This window comes from Medicago sativa, chromosome 2, assembly GCF_051527215.1.
Source record: "Medicago sativa cultivar Bolivia chromosome 2, Bolivia_mono, whole genome shotgun sequence".
Lineage (NCBI taxonomy): Eukaryota > Viridiplantae > Streptophyta > Magnoliopsida > Fabales > Fabaceae > Medicago > Medicago sativa.
This window is the reverse complement of record NC_140750.1, coordinates 34,208,783-34,228,563: the sequence shown is the minus strand read 5'-3', so window position 1 is coordinate 34,228,563 and position 19,781 is coordinate 34,208,783. Positions and strand designations below refer to the sequence as shown.

The window sequence follows — 19,781 nt, the reverse complement described above, 5'->3', positions numbered from 1 at the left end:
TACAGATAGGGAAGGCACGTTGCTTTTGTCTGTACATAGAGAGCACGTGTTGTTTAGTCCAAAAGGCCAATTCCATATCGTTCACCACAAAAATCAGCATCTCTGTAGAACTAGTTAAAATTTTCTTCTTCAATAATGGGTGACTATTTCCTCATGAAAATAGTGTTCAAAAGAATAGAGAAGACTTGGGATAACTTTGAAACTTTTTTTTTAATTAACAAAATGACATATCAATAATAAAAGTAATGCAAACCAATAATTAGTAGCTCAAATAATGAAAGTGCATACACATAATTAACAACACAGATGGAACACAAACTCTCTAATTCCTTTGTGTTAAAGAGTACCAACTTCATATTTAACTATGTTTAAAGTTTAATCAATAAAGGAGAATCCATCGACTCCAAGAGCAAATATAAAGATTTACTTTAAATCTTGACAATTAATTTTTATATTAATTCATGATTGTGATTGATCACTACTAATCCTTAACATAAGGTTTTTTGTTCCTTCTTCTGAAACAACCCACGATAATACACTGATGAAAAGAGTTCAAATAAATGATGTATACAATTGTGAACTTTTGGTGTTAAATTAAAACGTAAACCACCAACCAACCATTTCGATAGAAGATTAAAAGGAAAAAAAAATTCAATTGTATGAATTAGTCGTGATTAATCACAACCATCAATTAATATTAAAATTAATGAATAAGATTTGACGTAACTTTTTATACTTATTATTGGAGTCAATGGATCTCTCGTACATCAAATAATACAATTTTCTACTGAGTTGCTTTTAGCCATCAAAGACTTATTTAGTACAGCAAAACATTGAGGTGCAAAACAAACTATCTAACTAAGGTTGTATTTGGTAAGTACGAAAAGTTAGCTTATAACTTATTGAATTAGCTTATAAGTTTGTAGGATCAAAACATGACGTGTTTGGTAACAAGTTTTTGTCACGAGCTTATAGCTTTTTATATTCTCTTCCAATTTTAACCTTACTAATTTAATTTTGCTATTTTTTAATAAAAAAAGCTACCCATATATTCATATGTAACTACCCACTTTTTATATTTAAAAAAAAAAAAAACTATGGTGCAACCAGCCACTTACGTCACTACCCATATTTTTTTGACGTCACTACCCACATTTTTTTTGACAAAGCGTCAATACACGTACCATAGTAGTTGGGTACCATTGTACCATTGGCCAGTCAAATTTTGACACATGTCAGAAATCTTTTAAAACCAGTTCTTATAAAAACCGGCTTTAAAAGTCTAAAACAAAATAAAATAATTAAAATTAAATAATTTATGGAAGGTCTTATAAACCCATTTGGGAAAGTAATACCCCAACCATTCATATTAGAACCCAATTATAATAATATAATTAGAATGAGAAACCAAATTAATTGGTTAAGAGAAACAGCATATTGGTTTTTAATATTTGAAGATAATTACTCTACATACTGGGAGTATGAAAATTTTGCAAATCTTTTAAGCCTTAAAATACAAAAGTTTATACATGGCTAGTAAAGGTGTAAGTGAAAATATACAAGATATTTTTGAAAACCTAACAGTACTTCAGGAACAGTTGGATAAAATAGTAGAATTTCTACTAAAAGAATTTGAAGAAAAACTCAATGAAAAATTATCTAACTTAGAAGAAAACCAAAAATTGTTAGATGAAAGACTTTGTGTTAAAATAGATGATCTAATCGATCTATTAAAACTCTTACCAATAAGAGATAAATGTCTAACCCTAGAAGAATTACAAACTTTTGTCAAAAAAGAAGGGGGAGATATGGTAGAAATTTCAGAAAAAATAGAAAAATCAGAAAAAGAAATTAACTTCTTCGCGCCATTACCCTAAAAATGGACGAAACAGAAGAAGAAATAGCTAATCAGCTAAATGAATTACAAACATTAATGGCTTCTTTAGACATTAATAGAAAAAATCAAATAACAGAAGAATCTGATGATGAAAACAAATTTGTCTACGACTTCGGATCAGAAAGTTCTTTCAGTATGGAAGAAGAACCACAAGTAGGACTTGTAAAAACTAATGAGCAACCAGAATCATCAGAACAAGGACGTAAAAGAGGACGTCGAGAGGGTAAAGAAAATTTTATCGATCAACAAATCATTCAAGATAAAATGGATGAAAGAAAATTTAAAAATATATCATCTAAATATATACCTACTATAAATCGTCACAAGGATGAAGATATTCTAAATCTCGATTGTAGTGATGATGCTAAAAAAGAACTAAGAAGTTGGTATCATAATCACATGGTAACAATCCAATTAGATCCTACATTAGGAAAACTAAGTTCAAAAAGTATTTTCAATTATTTAAAAACAAAAACCATAGGAAATGCTTGGAGCTTTATATCTGAAAAATCAGACTCGGAACTTCCATCAACAACTGAGGAAGTAATAAATTATGTTTATTCAATTCTGAAAAAAGAATTTGTAGGTTTTGATGCGCCAGAAGCAGAATCAGACCTAGAAAGCACAAACATTCATAGAATCTTTAATCTAAGAATCTGTGATATGTGTTATGTTGAACCATTTATATGCGAGTTTAGCAAATATTATTATGCAATATCTCCACAAAAGAGAATACAGTATAATCTTTTAGGTTTGTTTTATAATAAACTTCCATCATCTGTTGGAACAATAATGGAAAAAGTAATCCAAGAACATTTAGAAGTAATCGTAGGATTAGACGATACTCTAGGAACAAGGATAACTGCATTAAGAAAATGGGTATCCGAAAAATGCATGGAAAAAACTGCTAAAAGAGAAGCAAAAATAAATGTTTGCTGTGATAAAATTCGAGACAAAGTAGGAAACTACGGATGTAATAAACCTAGAAGAAAGAAAAAGAAAAAAGTTTTTAGGAAAATAGATCGTTCTGAATATAAAAGGAAAAAGAAATTTCCTAAAAAATTTAATAAACAAAAATACTTTAGGAGAAATAAAAAATATCCTAAAAAGAATTCATGTCCTAGAGGAAAGAAAACATGCACATGTTGGTTGTGTAATGAAGAAGGACATTATGCAAATGAATGTCCTAAAAAGAAAGGTTCTAAAAAAGAAACCTTGAAATTAATTTGGGAAGTAGGTTTCGAACCAATAGAATCAGATATAGATTCTGATGAAAGTAGTATTTTTGAATATACTACTGAAGAAGAAATTGAAGAATGAGTAGAAAAATTTTAAAAAATGGAAACCCTAATGCAACATTTATCCAGGTAACACTGAACAAAAAGAAAATCATGGGTTATATTGATACCGGTGCCACTTTATGTTTTGGTAGGAGATCCATAATTAAGGAAGGATGGATTAGACTACAAAAACCAAAAGAAATTATCTTTGCTGATAAGAAAAAACACCAAATCTGGTTTGTTCTAAAACATGTTTTTATAAAAATTGAACATAGATACTTCTATGTAAAATCAATCTATGAACATGATTCTGGAATAGATCTGATAATAGGAAATAACTTTTTAAAGTTATATAATCCTTTTATTCAAAAAACTGATACCATAACATTAAATTGGTTTGATGTCAATAATCCAAAAGAAAGTGAATTTGTTACAACGAACATTATAACAAAAAATGAAATTTTAAAGGCAATTTCAGAAAATCTTAACATACTTAGATGTATGTGGGATAAAAGAAAATTTTACTTAACAACTGAACAAAATCTAGAACATCATCTAGATCAAGTTTGTTCTGAAAATCCATTGGATACTATAGTAAACAAAATACAAGATTTAATTGTTGTAAAACTTAAAGATCCTAAAAAGGAAGTCAAAGCCTTATACAAGATCCCTTACTCAGGAGAAGATAAGGAAGAATTTAAAAAAGAAATAGCAGAACTATTAGAGAAAGGATTAATAAGTCCTTCTATTAGTCCACACTCAGCACCAGCTTTTTATGTCAGAAAACACAATGAGATAAAAAGAGGAAAAGCTCGAATGGTGATAAATTATAAAAAACTTAATGAGGCAACTGTAAGTGACTCATATAAGTTACCAAGAAAAGATTACATTTTTGAAAAAATAAGAGGATGTAATTGGTTTTCATCTTTAGATGCAAAATCTGGATACTGGCAGTTAAGGTTATCAGAAGAAACAAAACCTTTAACAGCTTTCAGTTGTCCAGAAGGACATTTTGAATGGAATGTTTTACCATTTGGTTTAAAACAAGCACCATCAATATATCAAAGATTTATGGACAATACTCTTAAGGGTCTTGATCATATTTGTTTTGTATATATCGATGACATATTAATTTTTACTAAGGGTAGTAAAGAACAACATGTTAAAGATGTTATGACTGTTTTAAACAGAATAAAAGATAGAGGAATTGTTCTATCTAGAAAAAAGTCAATACTTTTGAAACAAGAAATCGAATTCCTTGGTCTTATTATAAGAGAAGGAGGAAAACTCGATTTATCACCGCATGTTCAAGAAAAAATTTTACTTTTTCCTGATCAATTAGCTGATAGAAAACAAATCCAAAGATTTTTGGGATGTTTAAATTATATTGCTAATGAAGGATTTCTTCAAGACTTAGCAAATGATAGAAAAGTTTTACAGAAGAAGATATCTGAAAAAGTGCCATGGTCATGGACACAAAAAGATACTGAGGCTGTAAAATCTTTAAAAGAAAAATTAAAAGTTTTACCGCAACTATACAACCCAACAGAAAATGATTTTTTGGTTGTAAATGTTGATGCAAATCAGTTTACATGGGCTGGAGTTATGAGAGCTCTACCTAATGGTAAACAAAAATTGGGATTAAATCTCAATGGATATGTTGAGGATGAAACCCCACAACAATCCTATACCATTGTGAGCGCAACCCCACAGTTAAAATCAGATATCCCTAATGGGCGATCAGATAAAACATCAGTTTCAACTGATTCAAAACTTGATTATTCAAGTAATAACATCCGAATTAAGGATAAAGATCTTGTTTTATGCAAGTATGTTTCAGGTTCTTTTAAAGATGCTGAAACAAGATATCATATCAATGAGAAAGAAACTCTTTCTTGTTTAAATGTTTTAGAAAAATGGAGAATGGATTTAATTCCATCAAGATTTTTATTACGAACTGATTCAACTTATGCTAGCGGATTTTGGCGCTACAATTTAAAAGTTGATCATAAACAAGGAAGACTTGTTAGATGGCAAATGCGCATCCAACAATTCCATCCTTATATTCAACTAATAAAATCAGAAAACAATTGTTTTGCAGATACTTTGACAAGAGAATGGAGCAAGCTCTAAAAGTTCTCTACAATAGCTTTAAGCAAAAAGATGAACAAATTGAAATTCATAGTCAAAAGCTAAAACAACTCTCTTCAGAGAGGGGGGAGATGATTAAAATGATCGAAAGCCTAACCAAGATCATAAATGTTGAAACTTCAACAACAACAGAAGAACCAACAAAAAAGACACTGAATGAACAACAAAGTTTTTCATCAACATCTTCAGCAGGCTCTATGCCAGGAGAAGATACAAAAAAGTCATGGGCTGACAAAGTCGAACAAGAAGATGAAGAGTCAAAAAATGGTTCAGACCAACCAAGCGATGTTGTCGATCCACAACCAGCAAAGAAGGTGTATGTCATCTTTGATGGTCCAATGAAAGGCATCTACAACAACTGGGCAATTGCAAGCCTCCATATTAATGGCAAAAATGTCAGACACAAAGCTTATCCAACAATGGAAGAAGCAAAAGAAGCTTACAAGGCCTCCTACAAGGAAATGGCCATAGCAAAAGATATTGGCCAACCATCAAAAATGGAATCTAAAAAGAAGGTTTCAGTAGGATCAATTATAAACCTCCAAAAAGAAAAAAACAAGATAAAAACCATTGATGATTTCATGGGAAAGTGGAGATGGCTAGCCAACTTCAAGGAAGAACTAGCAATTGAATGTTTTTATCCAGTTAATACCAAACATGGGGTAAAAGCTAATACAGTTCCAGGAATATCCAAGGAATTACTTAAAGAATTCTATGACTATGGAATGCTCAAGACCGTATATCTTGAGGAAAAAGAAGGATATAGATTTCAAGAATTGGCTGATCTTCCAAAAGAGATCGGTGATACAGCAAAAAGATTTAATGACTTCCTTGCCAAAGGAAGAGAAATATTTCTCCAATTCGAACAAACATATCCATGGTTCGAAGAAGAAAATAATCAGATGGCTGTAAGACCAAGAACAGCTATAAAGATAGGTATCTCAAATAAAACCTATCTAGAACCAAATGCAACAAGTGTTGGATGGACATTAATCTCATTTGTTCAACAAATGAAGCGTTTTTATGACTATCTAATCAAATATGGGTCATCCATTACCAATTATAAAGTCTTATATGTCTCAGATTATTGTTTCATGGTCTGTGACTCAAAGAAAAAGGTTTCTACAGAGCACCTCAAACAAACACTTCAATTCGAAGAATTATTCTCAGGATTCGAAAACGGTCTCCACAGAATTCCAGACGAAGTACAACAGGAATGTTGCCAATACTTCTCAACCTACAAAGGGCATATCTGTAAATGGTGTGCAAAAGACAAAGTGTCGGCAGAAGAAAACAAAATACCGACAATTCCAACAATTGGAGATAAGGCAAAAGAAAAAGCCTAAACACGCGTCATGTAGATATCATGATGTAATAGTGAAAACTTATCATCTGAGTCAGACGGGGTCCACTTAGAGATAAGAATCTTATCACTTTAAGTGATAATGCGTTTTCTTTTTCTTTGCATGTTTCGATTGTTTTTCTTTTTTGCTGTCATGGATAAGGACAGGTGAACCACTTGTAAGTCCTTTCCTTCTATAAATAAGAGCCTCGATGCTCACTTGTAAATTACAACTTAAATCAATGAAGTAAGTACCTTAGTTTATGAGAAACATTGTGGGAAAGGGCTTCGCAGGATTTGAGATTGTCATAACCAAATCAAAAGATTTTAATTCTCAATATCAATAATCGAAAGATTATTTCAAATCCAAAGGATCGAAAGATCAGAATTACCAAAAATCCAAGACAAAGTCAGGTATGATTTTAAATATTTTAAATGCTTTATAATTTTTACATTTCATAATGGAATATAGTATGATAAAAGAAAATTCATCTGGTTTTATGGCAGATGTATTGATAGATCATATAGAAAAGGTAGATTTTACCTTAAAACCAGAAGAAAACTTCAAACAAAAAAGTATTTTTTCTTTAATAAAAGAAAAACTATCTAGAGAAAATATTCTAAAATATGGAATGATGATAGGAGAAGTTCCTATACCAATGGAATCAACAGATGGATCTGTTGTAATATCTATGATTGATGAAGAACAAATAAACGAAAGGTTAAAACACTTATCGTTAGAAAAAAGACAGAAGATAGGATATATTCATATATCGACTATCCAAATAATCATAAAAAGTACTTTTATGAAAGGAATAAATTCAGAACTAGAACTTCTTATAGAAGATGCTAGATTGAACAAAAAACATTCACTAATAACTAAAGGTGAAGGAAATCTAAAAGGTGGAAAAATAAAATTCGATATAAATTTACAAATAGGCTTAAGTCTAAATGATATAGATCTAAATAGATCTTTAGTAATACATTATAAACTCAAAGACCAAAAACTTATGAGACCAGGAAATCATCCTTTTAGTATAAGTTATAAGATGAATTATGCACTAAGTAACTCTCATTATAGTGTAGAGTTTAGTGGAAGAGAAAAAATACAAATAGATGAACTATTTGCACCATTAGTAAAACTAGAATCACCAATTCTAAAACCACTAAAAAGATCAAAGTCTATTATGACAATAGAAAGAACACCTCTCTTAGAGCAAGAGGAAAATACTAGTGAACCAAGGTTCCTACCACCAAGAACTTCATTAGACAGTATAAAGTTTGATAAAAATTTATCAGAAATAAAAACTGAACTTTTAAAAATTAATAAAAAATTATAATGCCAGGAATAACAATAAAAAATGAACTAAAATTATTTAGAAAAAAACTAGATGCCCTAGTTAACAAAATAGAAGAAAATTTCTTTAGAATAGAAATGAAGAACACAATTTGGGGAATCCACGATTTAATGATTCTACAAATTTCATATGTAGATGAAGTAATAGAAGAATTAAAAGAAACAGAAAATGTTTCTATTATGCAAAAAGAAAGAGCCACAACTCTGTTATGGCCATCCCAAAAACTAGTTGAATTTGAACAATCTTTAGAAAAAATTCTAGAAAGTTCAAACATATAATGCCTGGGTTAACAATTAAAACAGAATTAGAAATTTTAAAAGAGAGACTAAAAACCATAGTCAGTGATATTGAATGGTATTATGATTTAATAGTATTCAAACAAATTTGTTATAAGGCTCAAACTATAACAATGGTTCACATAGATTTAATTGAAAATCTATTAGAAGAAATTCAAGAAAATAATCTCACCGAGATTCAAAAAACAAGAGCGAAAATTCTTTTAGAACCTTTTCAAGCTCTAACACAAATCGAATCACTTTTAAAAGAGGCCAAAAATTTGGAAAACTCAACGACTAATCAATAATGCCCGGATTAGATCTTAAGACAGAAGTAGAACTCTTTAAAAAGAGATTAGAAAAGATAATTTTTGATATAAACTTTTATAATGAAAGAATTGTGTTAAAACAAATTCTTTTTTGTGCTCAAGATTTAGTAAAATATCATATAGAGTATATTGACGATTTCTTAAAAGAAACAGAAGATTTAGAAAATCTTACAATTATACAAAGAGAAAGAGCTAAAACACTCTTAAAACCATTTCAAGGTTTAAATAAAATCGAACAAATGTTAAATCAAGTTCGAGAAAATTCCGCTGGCGACCCTGCTCCAACCTGGTATCAGAGCCAGTAATACAATCCTAGGGGATAAATGAAACTAAAAATAAAAATAAAAATTTTATTTTTCCAAAAAAGACAAAAGTCTTTTAAAATCGCTTTTCTATTTAACCGATTTAAAAGGTTAAAGGAACAAAACCCACGTCTCACACACTGATTGGATAATGTTATATAACATAGAAATCCACTATGTTACACAAGTGGAGTCCCATGTATCATTCAAGTTGTAGTTTTTCTTTTTTATATTTTCTTTGTTTACTTTTTTTTTACCTTTGCCCACCCATATTTTTTTGACGTCACTACCCATATTTTTTTTTTTTGACAAAGCGTCAATACCCATATGTATCATTCAAGTTGTAGTTTTTCTTTTTTATATTTTCTTTGTTTACTTTTTTTTTTACCTTGCCCTTAATTCATATAATATAATATATATTTTTAAATAAAATCTATAATAAATAGTAAAGCCACTTTAGTTGAATAAAAAATATTAATTGAATTCATAAAACACATTTATCATTTTGGAGATGAAAGTAATTTGAAATAAATTTATATATTTAAAAAAAAACAAGTAAAAAAAATTATACATATAATTTATATATAAAAAATAAACAAGAATGTCATTTTATATTTATCAATCACTTCAACGGTTAATTTTACCAAACATTTCTAATAAACGAGTTTTTCAGCTATAAACTATCAGCTACCGATCATCAGGTATAAGCTACCTTTTCAACTATCAACTAGCTAATAACTTATTTTTACCGAACTGAGCAAACCGATTAACTTAAAATATTTACATACAAATCACATCAAGCTCTTTTACCATATATGATTCGAGGTATATGAAATTGTTGACGATTTCCTTCAAGTGCTTAGCTGATAAAAGGTTTCTTAAGTTATCTCTAATCCATCTCTCTAACGTTTGGTTATCATTGTTGAGGTAATGATCTGCCTCTGCTGATAGAAAATGTTTTATGGTATGAACAAAATTTGATTTGAACTTCTTCAATTTTTTGAGGCTAAATGTCTCATCCGAATGAACATAGATATTAAAATTCACAGCTTGTGGTTTGCTCCAAGTTGATGGACCTAATTTTTTTCATATAGAGATCCATTAAACACGGATGAAAATTAACTCAAAATTAGTCTCATAAAGCCAGTAGACTATTTTGTAGAAATGATGTCAATTGTAATGTCGACCCTTTGATTTCTTAAGACTATATTCTTCCTTAGGTTGATTGTATATTGCATCAAATTACAGTGCAAGAAAATGAAGGGACAAGTAAATCAATTACCTTCTACACTATGCTTTTGACATTTTCTTGCTCTATGTGAATGACACCGACACTTCGAATTAAATGTGTTATGTGCCCAACACTGGTAAAATTTTGTTGGCCACGCAGTTTTGTGATTTCCAGCAATGTAATATAACAGCACAAAATTAGCTAATAAATTTAGTATATACATTTTGTGTGGGGGACTTGCCCTATTTGAGAACATATCATATAAGATTTGGCCTTCTTGGTTGTATAAATCCAAGATCTATAATCAGAGTGAATGATGGCATTAATACGATTCTCAATAGATGCAGACTAACTAAAGAAAGAGTTTCTTCGTGTATTTGTCTTGAATCACAAAACCATAGTAAGATGTTCAGCTTGTTAAAACGAAACACGTAAGTACCTAATCATAAAGTTTTTAAAAAATTATATAATTAAAGAAATTATTTGTTAGTTCCACTAGAGCTTAGATATGGGATTCTAAGCTCTACCTAGTCACCAAGTTTATTATTATAGTATTGCCCCTTTGTCAAAAAGAAAATTGCTATAAAACATCACGGTCCACTAGACTGGACTGATGTTGCATAATTTTCCTAAGTTCTGGAATGTAATTTAGTATAATGTTAAGACTTCTATCCAAATTCTGAGCATATGTTGATGTCTTGACTTGCAAATTGCAAACATATAAAAGTCAAGTATTGAAGTTTCCATAAAGTGCATGATTATAAAGTAAAAGAGAACAAAGGCCATGTTGTAAAGGCCATCAAATAAAATTAAGGAAGCAAAATATTGTTGACAGGTAATTCAGTGATTCAATAACAATAACAGAGTGCCTTAACATAGTTCTCACAAACCACAAAAAAGAGAACAAAGAAAAAAGAACAAGAAAAATTAAAACACTGTAAAGAGACAGACATAGTAACAAGTCAACTTAAAATCTATGCAGAATCCTCAGTCAGAAGGGAAGGCAGAACTGAGGAGCTTCTCGTCCTCACAGAAAATCTGCATGTTTTTGGACTCCATCAGAAATTCAATATCTTCATTCTTGAATTTCAGCACAAAACCCAACGTGATCAATTCAGATAGGGCAGGAACATAATCATGATTCTCACACAAAACACCTTCTGATATTGTTTCAGAGAAATATGTGGCATATTTCAGTGCATTTCCCTGCGGCTCATCTAACTTCTGGATGAAAAGCTTGGAACTTAGCCTTTCCCAGCGAACCATTTTGTCATCTTTCTTTGTAACGATGTCCCCTGATGACAGTGGTAGACTATAGTTAACCGTGACCGGGACCTTTGCTTCAAGGAAGCTCAGGTTGAGAAGACCTTGAACAGCTTCATGCCTCTTGTCTGGTTCCATTTTCAGGCTAGAACAAGCAAGAAAGCCGAGAATCAGCTTAATCAAACCTTTTAAGTTGAAAAGAATATCATTATGATCAACTTGCACCATTTCAACACCATCATTCAGCAAGGAAGATTCTTCTTTGCATAGTGATTCAGATATATTTCGAGCACCAATTTTTCTGTAGATGTCATATAACTTAGAAATGGAAGAAGGCCCAAAGTCCTGCTGAGGATACCACACAAAAATCTTCTCCTGCTCAAAAAGCTTCTTCAGATGAAGGTTATCAGGTATAAAAACATCTTTCTTGTCCAGCAGAAATATCTCTTTGCTTCCTGTTGTTACAGGTAGTTTGCTCAACCTCTCAGAAAGTTTCTTCTCTGTATTTCTGCCCAAATGTTTCAGGATAAACATCCAGAATTTCCAGCACTTGTCATGCGACAATTCTTCCAATGAACTCTCCCATTCATTCCAAAGATCAACATAATCATCAAGTGAGGGTTTAGCCCTGACTTCCATGGCAAAGGTAAAGAAAGGAAAAAGCTTCCTATCATAGATATCTTCAAGAACATAGAATTTTAAACCAAAAAGCTTATCAGGGTCATGTACGATGCATTCTTCAGAGAGGACCCACTGTCCACCTTCAGTGCCATTGGGAATCCAAATTTTCTTGGCAGCTTTATCCTCAGGTTTCCAGTTGTATTCAGACAAGTACCTATGTATATTCACAATATTATCAAAGTCAAAGAGAGTTAAGGTGACTGGCAAGCAAGAAGCAAAAAGAGACACAGCATGTGGGTGATTAAATAACGTACCTGTATATTTTGACAATAGTCTCGCTGTCAGAGAGAATCTCAAGGTGACCTGCAAGCAAGGAGCATCCTTTCTCTAGGTCAGTGGTGACACCGATTACATTGAATTCTTTCTGGAAAGATGCTATTTTACGTCCATAAAAATTTGCATCAATAAAAGGCCCATCAGTTGGATTAAAGAAAGAACTCCACTTGGAATTAAACAGCAAACACATCTCTGGAGGCCTATAACCAGCATGTGTCTTCAACCAATTTCTGGACAATCTCTTTCTGAACTCATCATCAATGGAAAGCTTATGCTCTTCATATAAACTTCGGATGCATTCCAGCAAAGAAAACACACTTTCAGGAGTAATGGTGGAGGGATCTGAAGGGAAATTAAGACATTTAGGCACAAACCTCACGCCATGTTTCAATCCAGTAACAACACCAAGGATCTTCAGTTCTTCCTTGTATTCATGTATTGCCGTACCATAAAATTTGTCACTGTCGTCAATGAAAGGGAGACAAGTAATTGAAGATATAGATTTCCACTCCGGACCATATAAAATGCATTGTTTTGGGCACGCATAACAACCAACCTTAGTATACAGCCACTTCTGATTATGTATAATGGTAGAAAAATCAGAAGGAAATCTATAAACAGTCCCCTTCAGCAGCCTGCAACATGAAAGAAATGACATGACATTTTCTTGTTTAAATGAAGCTTGTGATGCCTTCTGTTTGAAGAGAGAAGCAAATCTGTTGATAGCATCTCCAAAATCAACAACCACGCCGATTTTTTTCAGTTCATTTTTGTAAGAGAAAATATTATCTCCATAGAATTTATGATCAATCACAGGAAGGGCATTGAATACATCCAAAATACAGCCCCACGTCTGGTCATACAAGAAACATTCACTTGGTATTTTGAAACCCATGTTAGTCTTCAAGCAGCTTGTTCCCTTCAATGAATTTAAGATTTTACTAGGGTCATCCAAGAATTTGATGCATTCCATTATCAAAAGAACAGCCTCAGCTGTCAAAGAGGCCAAATTTGAGGGTGATTTTAAGTGCTTGATAACAATTTGGTAATTTCTATTTAAGCCAACTACCACTCCCAACAACTTCAGCTCCTCATTGTAGCTATATATTTCCTCACCAAAGTAAGCTTGATCAATAAAAGGGATATTACTAATTTGCGATGCTACTTTCCATCCGGAATCATTCAATACAGATCCAACAGGAGACCTGAGACCTTCAGATGTCTTTAGCCAAGGTTCATCTCTGATGCTGTTCACAAATTTGTCCAATGGGAGAAGACTTCTCCTGAGATATTGGATGAATTTAAGCATCAAAAGGACATGATTCTTACTTAAAGTGAAGGAAGAAGCGCGAGACATCAGTTCTCTTCCAATGAATTTACATGCTTCCTCACAACTGGACATCACTCCAATTGTTTTCAACTCCTCTTCATACTTGTTTATTCTATCCCCATAGAAGCTCTCATCAATGAGGGGTATATCAACAAGAACCGAACCACTTTGCAAGATTTTTCCCAATGGCGAGCGAATTAAGAACGACTTTGAAGGAGGACTGTATCCATTAACGGAAACTTTAAGCCAGCTGCCATCTTTTATACATTTCAAAAACCTCTCTGGTAGGTGCACTCCTCTGTGCTTCAGATTCCGAATCCAATCCAAAAGCAAAAAGGCATTGTTTTTGGTAAGTGGTGTATCAACAGCTGAAAACCCAGCATTTGGAGGAGATATAAGAGGAATGTCAGAAGCTCCAACATGAGTTGTGAGAAAATTAATAAGCTTCCCGGAACCTGTAAATTGGCCTGCATAAGATGAGGAATTTAGGTACTCCTTTCCGAGCTCAACATAATTTTCATTCCTCCAAGGATTAGAAACAATCAAGTCTGCCCATTTGCTCACATTTGCAGGCACAAGAACCCCCTTTCTTGTTTCTGTGACACGCCCATAGTTGTCAACAAGTGGCATAGAACTACATAGACTATCAACCTCCCGCTTTGACAAATACTTCAATGATAAAGAGTGGTACAAAAAATGAGCATATGCAATGGCATGTTTGCTATTATTTTTAAGAGAACTGCATAGGACATTGGCAAAAGTGTACACGTTCAAATTAGTAACAGAAACGTCATTTTCAAGCCATTCCATCAAAGTCTGCTTCTGGGCCAATCTCAAGATAGCCTTTTGCGTGTTTTCTGGCATAAAAAACCGGTTTCCTGCACATGAAAATTCCTTGTTCCAATTGATCAGCCATGAACAAGCATTAGACTGACTTGAGTCTGTCATTACTACTCGCTTCGCACCTGCATAGTGCTGTGTGCATTCATAAAGACTGAAAGAGGATAGAGTTCCATCAGAAGCCACATATTTTATCAATGGAATACTATTAATGTTTGTTCCCTTAAATCTTGAAGACCAGTTATTAGCAACAAACAATAAAAGTTTAAGATAGAGATCTTCTGATACACCATCCACAAGATTAGAACTCTGGATGCACTTTGCATACCAATCAACGGTCACTAGTTTAACCCCTAAAAAGTTGAGTACATTATCATACTCACTTTTATCAAACGAAGAACTCAAGATCTTCCTCCCATCATGAGAAGATAGGTTAAGCAAGTACACTTCTTCCTCTCGGGCTTTACTCAAAATATTCCAGAATTCAGACAGCAGCCTACTAACGTCACCAGGCTTATAGAAGTGCTTCTGCTCTGTGTATGTCTCTATCGGAACAATATTTTCATTAACCAACTTTGCTTTGATTTTGTCCCTCACATGATTAAACTTCTCAAATGGCGAACTTTCAATGGGAAGGAACTTGAACATACGAGCCAAACTTGATACCGGAGCTTGATCGGATCCTACAACAAGTGTTTTGAATGCATCCATAAAGGCCGATGGAACACATTCAAGTATCCCTTGGTTCCATTTATTATCCAAGAGAATTGTCTCCCTAGATGAGGCAAGGACAAAATCTGCTTGAATAATGAAAGGAAAATTAGTGACCATCTCTGTAGGAAGAAATGCATAGACCCCTGGTGAGCTTTTACCCCTATGAAGCCTCTCCTGATTTGGGAAGGCCAGTGTCACAACCCATTCTTCAACATCTGTTCTCCTTTCAACCACATTTTCTGACCTGACCGGAAACTTTTGCTTCCACATGTAGTAGCTGCACTCTTTCTCAGCATTACTATTTTCCTCTGCGGAGAGATGTAATGTGTAAGACTCAGCATTCATATTTTTTCTTGTCACAAAGTTAATCTCGCTTGAAATAGATACAGCAGTTATAGTGTTCTGTGTGGGATTTTCAGTAACTTCTCTAACCGAAAGGTGTCTGATTTTTGTAAGAAACAAAAGGACTTCGGGATGAACGCTTGAAAGCTGCTGTTTAACAGGGTTGACCTTATCCGGCTTCAGGGGCAAGACAATGGTTGTAGTTGGAAGGTCTTTACCAGCACCATATATCTGCTTTATGTCAGCAAGGGTTGGCTTCTCCTCAACCCATTCAGGAACTATATACCCAAGACTGCAATGTGGACAAGGCTTCTCATTGAACCTTATCTGATATCCATTGCTAAAAATATACGGCTGCATGGTAACCAGAAACACACTCTTGAAACCAATTCCTGAAATTCAACCATTAAAGAGATTTTGTCAATGATTTGCACAATCATCTTCAATTTGGCTACTTTAATGGATATCCCTACTTCACAGTCAAGCGTAATTTTATATCACTTGATTAACAAGGATTACCAAATAAGTAAAACATTCAACTAATTGTCATCGAAAGTAACCATATTAGCACAAGTCCATCTTGAGTCCAAAGTACACAACATTTTAAGAAACAAATAAATATAAGAATGTGATTTACCTTTCTCTCCTATGTAACCACTGCTCCTATTGCCTTTCTTTGTGGATCTTCCAACACTGCATATGGACTCAATGTTTTTTGGAGAGAAACCCTTTTCATTATTGAAAATAAGTAATGTGGCTGGAGCACCAGTAGCAGTAATGTCATCAGAAGTTATGACAAACTCAAGTGCTGGCTTCACTCCCTCATTATAGTGGTTATCTTCAGCATTCTGTTCAAGTTGACAAACAAAAATTGTGCAAATGAATTTCAATTACTATAATTTGAAAAGAGAAATGTTATTGAGTTTGAGAACAAAATTGGTGTCCAATACCTAGTATGTACACAGCTGGAATATACCGTGACTTTTATATTAGTTCTCTTTCTCAAAGACATTAGCAATTTTAGAGGTGTATAACTGATTTTGACATATCTGCATGTTTTTCCATTAAAATTGATTTGGACTCTATAATTGATTATAGCTTGAAGCTAGAATTTGTTACTTTTGACTCCAAATGTAATTTTTAACACAAATTTATCGTTAACTCACTTTTACTCATTTTACATTCGACTCACTTTTAGCTAAAATGAATTCATTCAAACTATATTTTATCATGAAAAACCAAACAAACACTAAATAGTATATTTTCTTTATACGACTTAATAAGATGTTAGATTTTTATGCTGAAATAAAACCCCTCATAAAAACACGATCGCATAATTCTGGATATAGGAAAAATGATAGTGATATAAACAAAGAAAAATCTCTATGAATCATGCACGTTTACAAAAAAAAAAAAAGTAATGAAAAGTATTCAAATGTAAAAGAAGAACGAGCATGGTCTTAGTATGCGTAACTGAACCTACTCAAAAAGAATAAAATAAATTTTAAAAACGTATATATTATTCATACTTATGCATGCATGCAAGATTATACTAAGAAAGAAAAGAGGATGAAAGATAATGAGTATACTTGTATGAGCTCCATTAGGAAATGGACATCTTTTGCATAAAGTTCGGCAGAGAGATTCTTAACAGCGTGATGAAGATCCTCAGTCAAAGGATTAGGATTCCCACCAATAGAGAACTTTGTCCTTCGTATCTCTTCAACATGCTCTTTTGGTGTAGCCATTGATCTTCTCTAACTGAAATGAAGTACCAGCTGTGAAGAAGAATGGTTACTAAACTTATTTGAAACGACACAAAGAACACAGTGAAGACTCCTTCTTGGAGAAGTAACTTAATAAAAAAGGAAAAGTTATAAAGTTATTGGAAAGGAAAAGGTATAAAGTTGGTTATTGCTTATTGGTTATTAATGTGTACGTTAAAGAAAGACTGTCTAGTGTGACTGTGATTGTCCTTCCAATTATCCCAAATTTCCTTTGGATTTCCAACCGGTCAAGTCAACTAAACAAACAACATCCATTCGGCTTTCCATTGCCATATGTACACGCTTATACATTAAGAAATGCTCCATTTGTGATAACTTGCAAAGTCTATCTCATTCATGCTCATATTATTTTTTTTCTTTTTACTCCCTCCGTTTTAAAATGAGTGTCGTTTTAAGTATTTACACACATATTAAGAAATGCAATGATTAAAAGAAAGAGAATGATTATTTTACCAAATTATCCTTATTAACTATTGGTTAGTTTTAAAAGTAATACTTTGGAAAAATAGTGTGCAGAGTATTAATTTGAGGGTACAATTGAAAAGGAAAAGTTATTATTGCATTGAAAACTGAAAGTGACATTCATTTTGAAACAATTTTTTTTAGCTAAAGCGACACTCATTTTGAAACGGAGGGAGTATTATATTCTCTATTGTTTTTGTCTCCTCAAAAAAGGGAAAACAATTTCTTCTAAAAAATAATCGTCAAATATCATTTTTCATTTATCTTTGGTGTGTTTCGCACCTTAAAACAATTTATACCAATTACACAACTTGGTTATTATTATAAGTAAAAAACTATATTTTACATTCATTTAATTAATGATGTATATGATCTTTATTGTACACCACATACATCATTTAATGAATGAATTTAAAATGTTATAATAGTGACCAGATGATATAAATATTTAAGATATTTAATCATTTAAATTTATTAATATAATCAATATATATTTTTTGGTGGATTCTAGGGTGAGGGCTCAACTAAGTCCCTCACCCGTGTACCACTAATTTTGACTTTTAGATTAAAAAGGCTCACACGATTTTCATATTCATTACCGCACCGGATATCATGTTCCTCTCTTTCCCCACACTAAAAAGGCTCTCACTGATGTTTATGGTTACATTTTCTGCAAATAAAAATGGACTTTTTTTTCTCTAAACGTTTTTCCTCCATGTTTGCAAGTTGAGATTTACTTAACCCAATTGAATTAAAAACAAACAATACGAAGAACTTAAGAAGGATCATAATAGAGAGAGGAAATTAGAATGATGTGTGACATCTTAGGGGCCATGAATTGAAGCCTGTCTTGTATATATTAATTGTTTGATTTATAATTAATTATGATTCAATTTTCTTTTGTTGAATCACTCATGGATTTGATGATAAATATCAAATTATATTGTCATAAAAAATATGGATACTTCGGTAAGAAATTAGAACACAGAAAAAGACAATAGCTTTGAGTGGGAAATTATGAAACAATTCTTGAATCTTAACCATTTTATTTGAATATGAACAATTGCTTTGGTTTGTGGAGTTACAGCGGTGGTTGGTTTTGGATCAAGGGATGTGAATCTGAAAAAATTGGGTGAGATAAGAGGGTGAGAGAAGGTAGGGAAATGGATTGTGTGAGGAAAGATGTACGTGTTCTCATTTTCTTTTCTATTTCATCTAAACCTTTAAATATATCTTGATGGGATGTAAAAGTGGTCCATCGATGAACCACTTAGTTGATGGTTCACCTTAGACATCACCATATTTTTTGCTAAAAAGTTGTTTTAAGTTTTTTTTTCATTCAGTTATTATACTTTATGAATGATTTAATGTATAAAATTTTATTTTATAAACAAAGTAAAAAATAATAGATAAGATTAAAAAAAAGGATATATTTTTTGCTAAAAAGTTGTTTTAAGTTTTTTTTTTCATTCAGTTATTATACTTTATGAATGACTAAAGTATAAAATTTTATTTTATAAACAAAGTAAAAAATAATAGATAAGATTAAAAAAAAGGATAAAAACAAAAGTGTTAAAAGAATAACAAGAGAGAAACAAAAGTATATACGGAAAAAAAAATTGAACTTTTTTCATTAAGTCATGAAATATATAAAAAAAAATTATATGAAACTTGAACGCCGACCCGTGCGCCGCACGGGTCTTATGAGCCGTTAAAATATGATATATAATAATACAAAATATGTTGGAATGGAATTTATAAAGTTTGAATACAGATACAAAATTTATCGGAGTAACCGAAGGTACCGTACCGATAGATAATGTATACTAAACTTCTTGGCTCTTGTTAATAGTCATGGCAAATGAGAAAGCAAAAGGGAGAATCCGCGCTCAACCATATCAAATGTTTTCTCAACTTTTAC

At 32.2% G+C, this 19,781-nt stretch overlaps 1 protein-coding gene across 1 annotated transcript; it reads right to left on the bottom strand.

The window, feature by feature from the left end:
• Positions 1–10,931: 10,931 nt before the first annotated feature.
• LOC146946456 (uncharacterized) lies at positions 10,932–17,442 on the bottom strand. The gene is made up of 4 exons (XM_085744536.1): positions 17,201–17,442; positions 16,249–16,459; positions 12,364–16,003; positions 10,932–12,263 (listed from the first exon to the last, which is right to left on the bottom strand). Exons 1-4 carry the CDS (start codon positions 17,357–17,359, stop codon positions 11,153–11,155), a joined length of 5,121 nt encoding a protein of 1,706 aa, XP_085600662.1. The 5' UTR covers positions 17,360–17,442; the 3' UTR covers positions 10,932–11,152.
• Between the last annotated feature and the right edge of the window lie 2,339 nt (positions 17,443–19,781).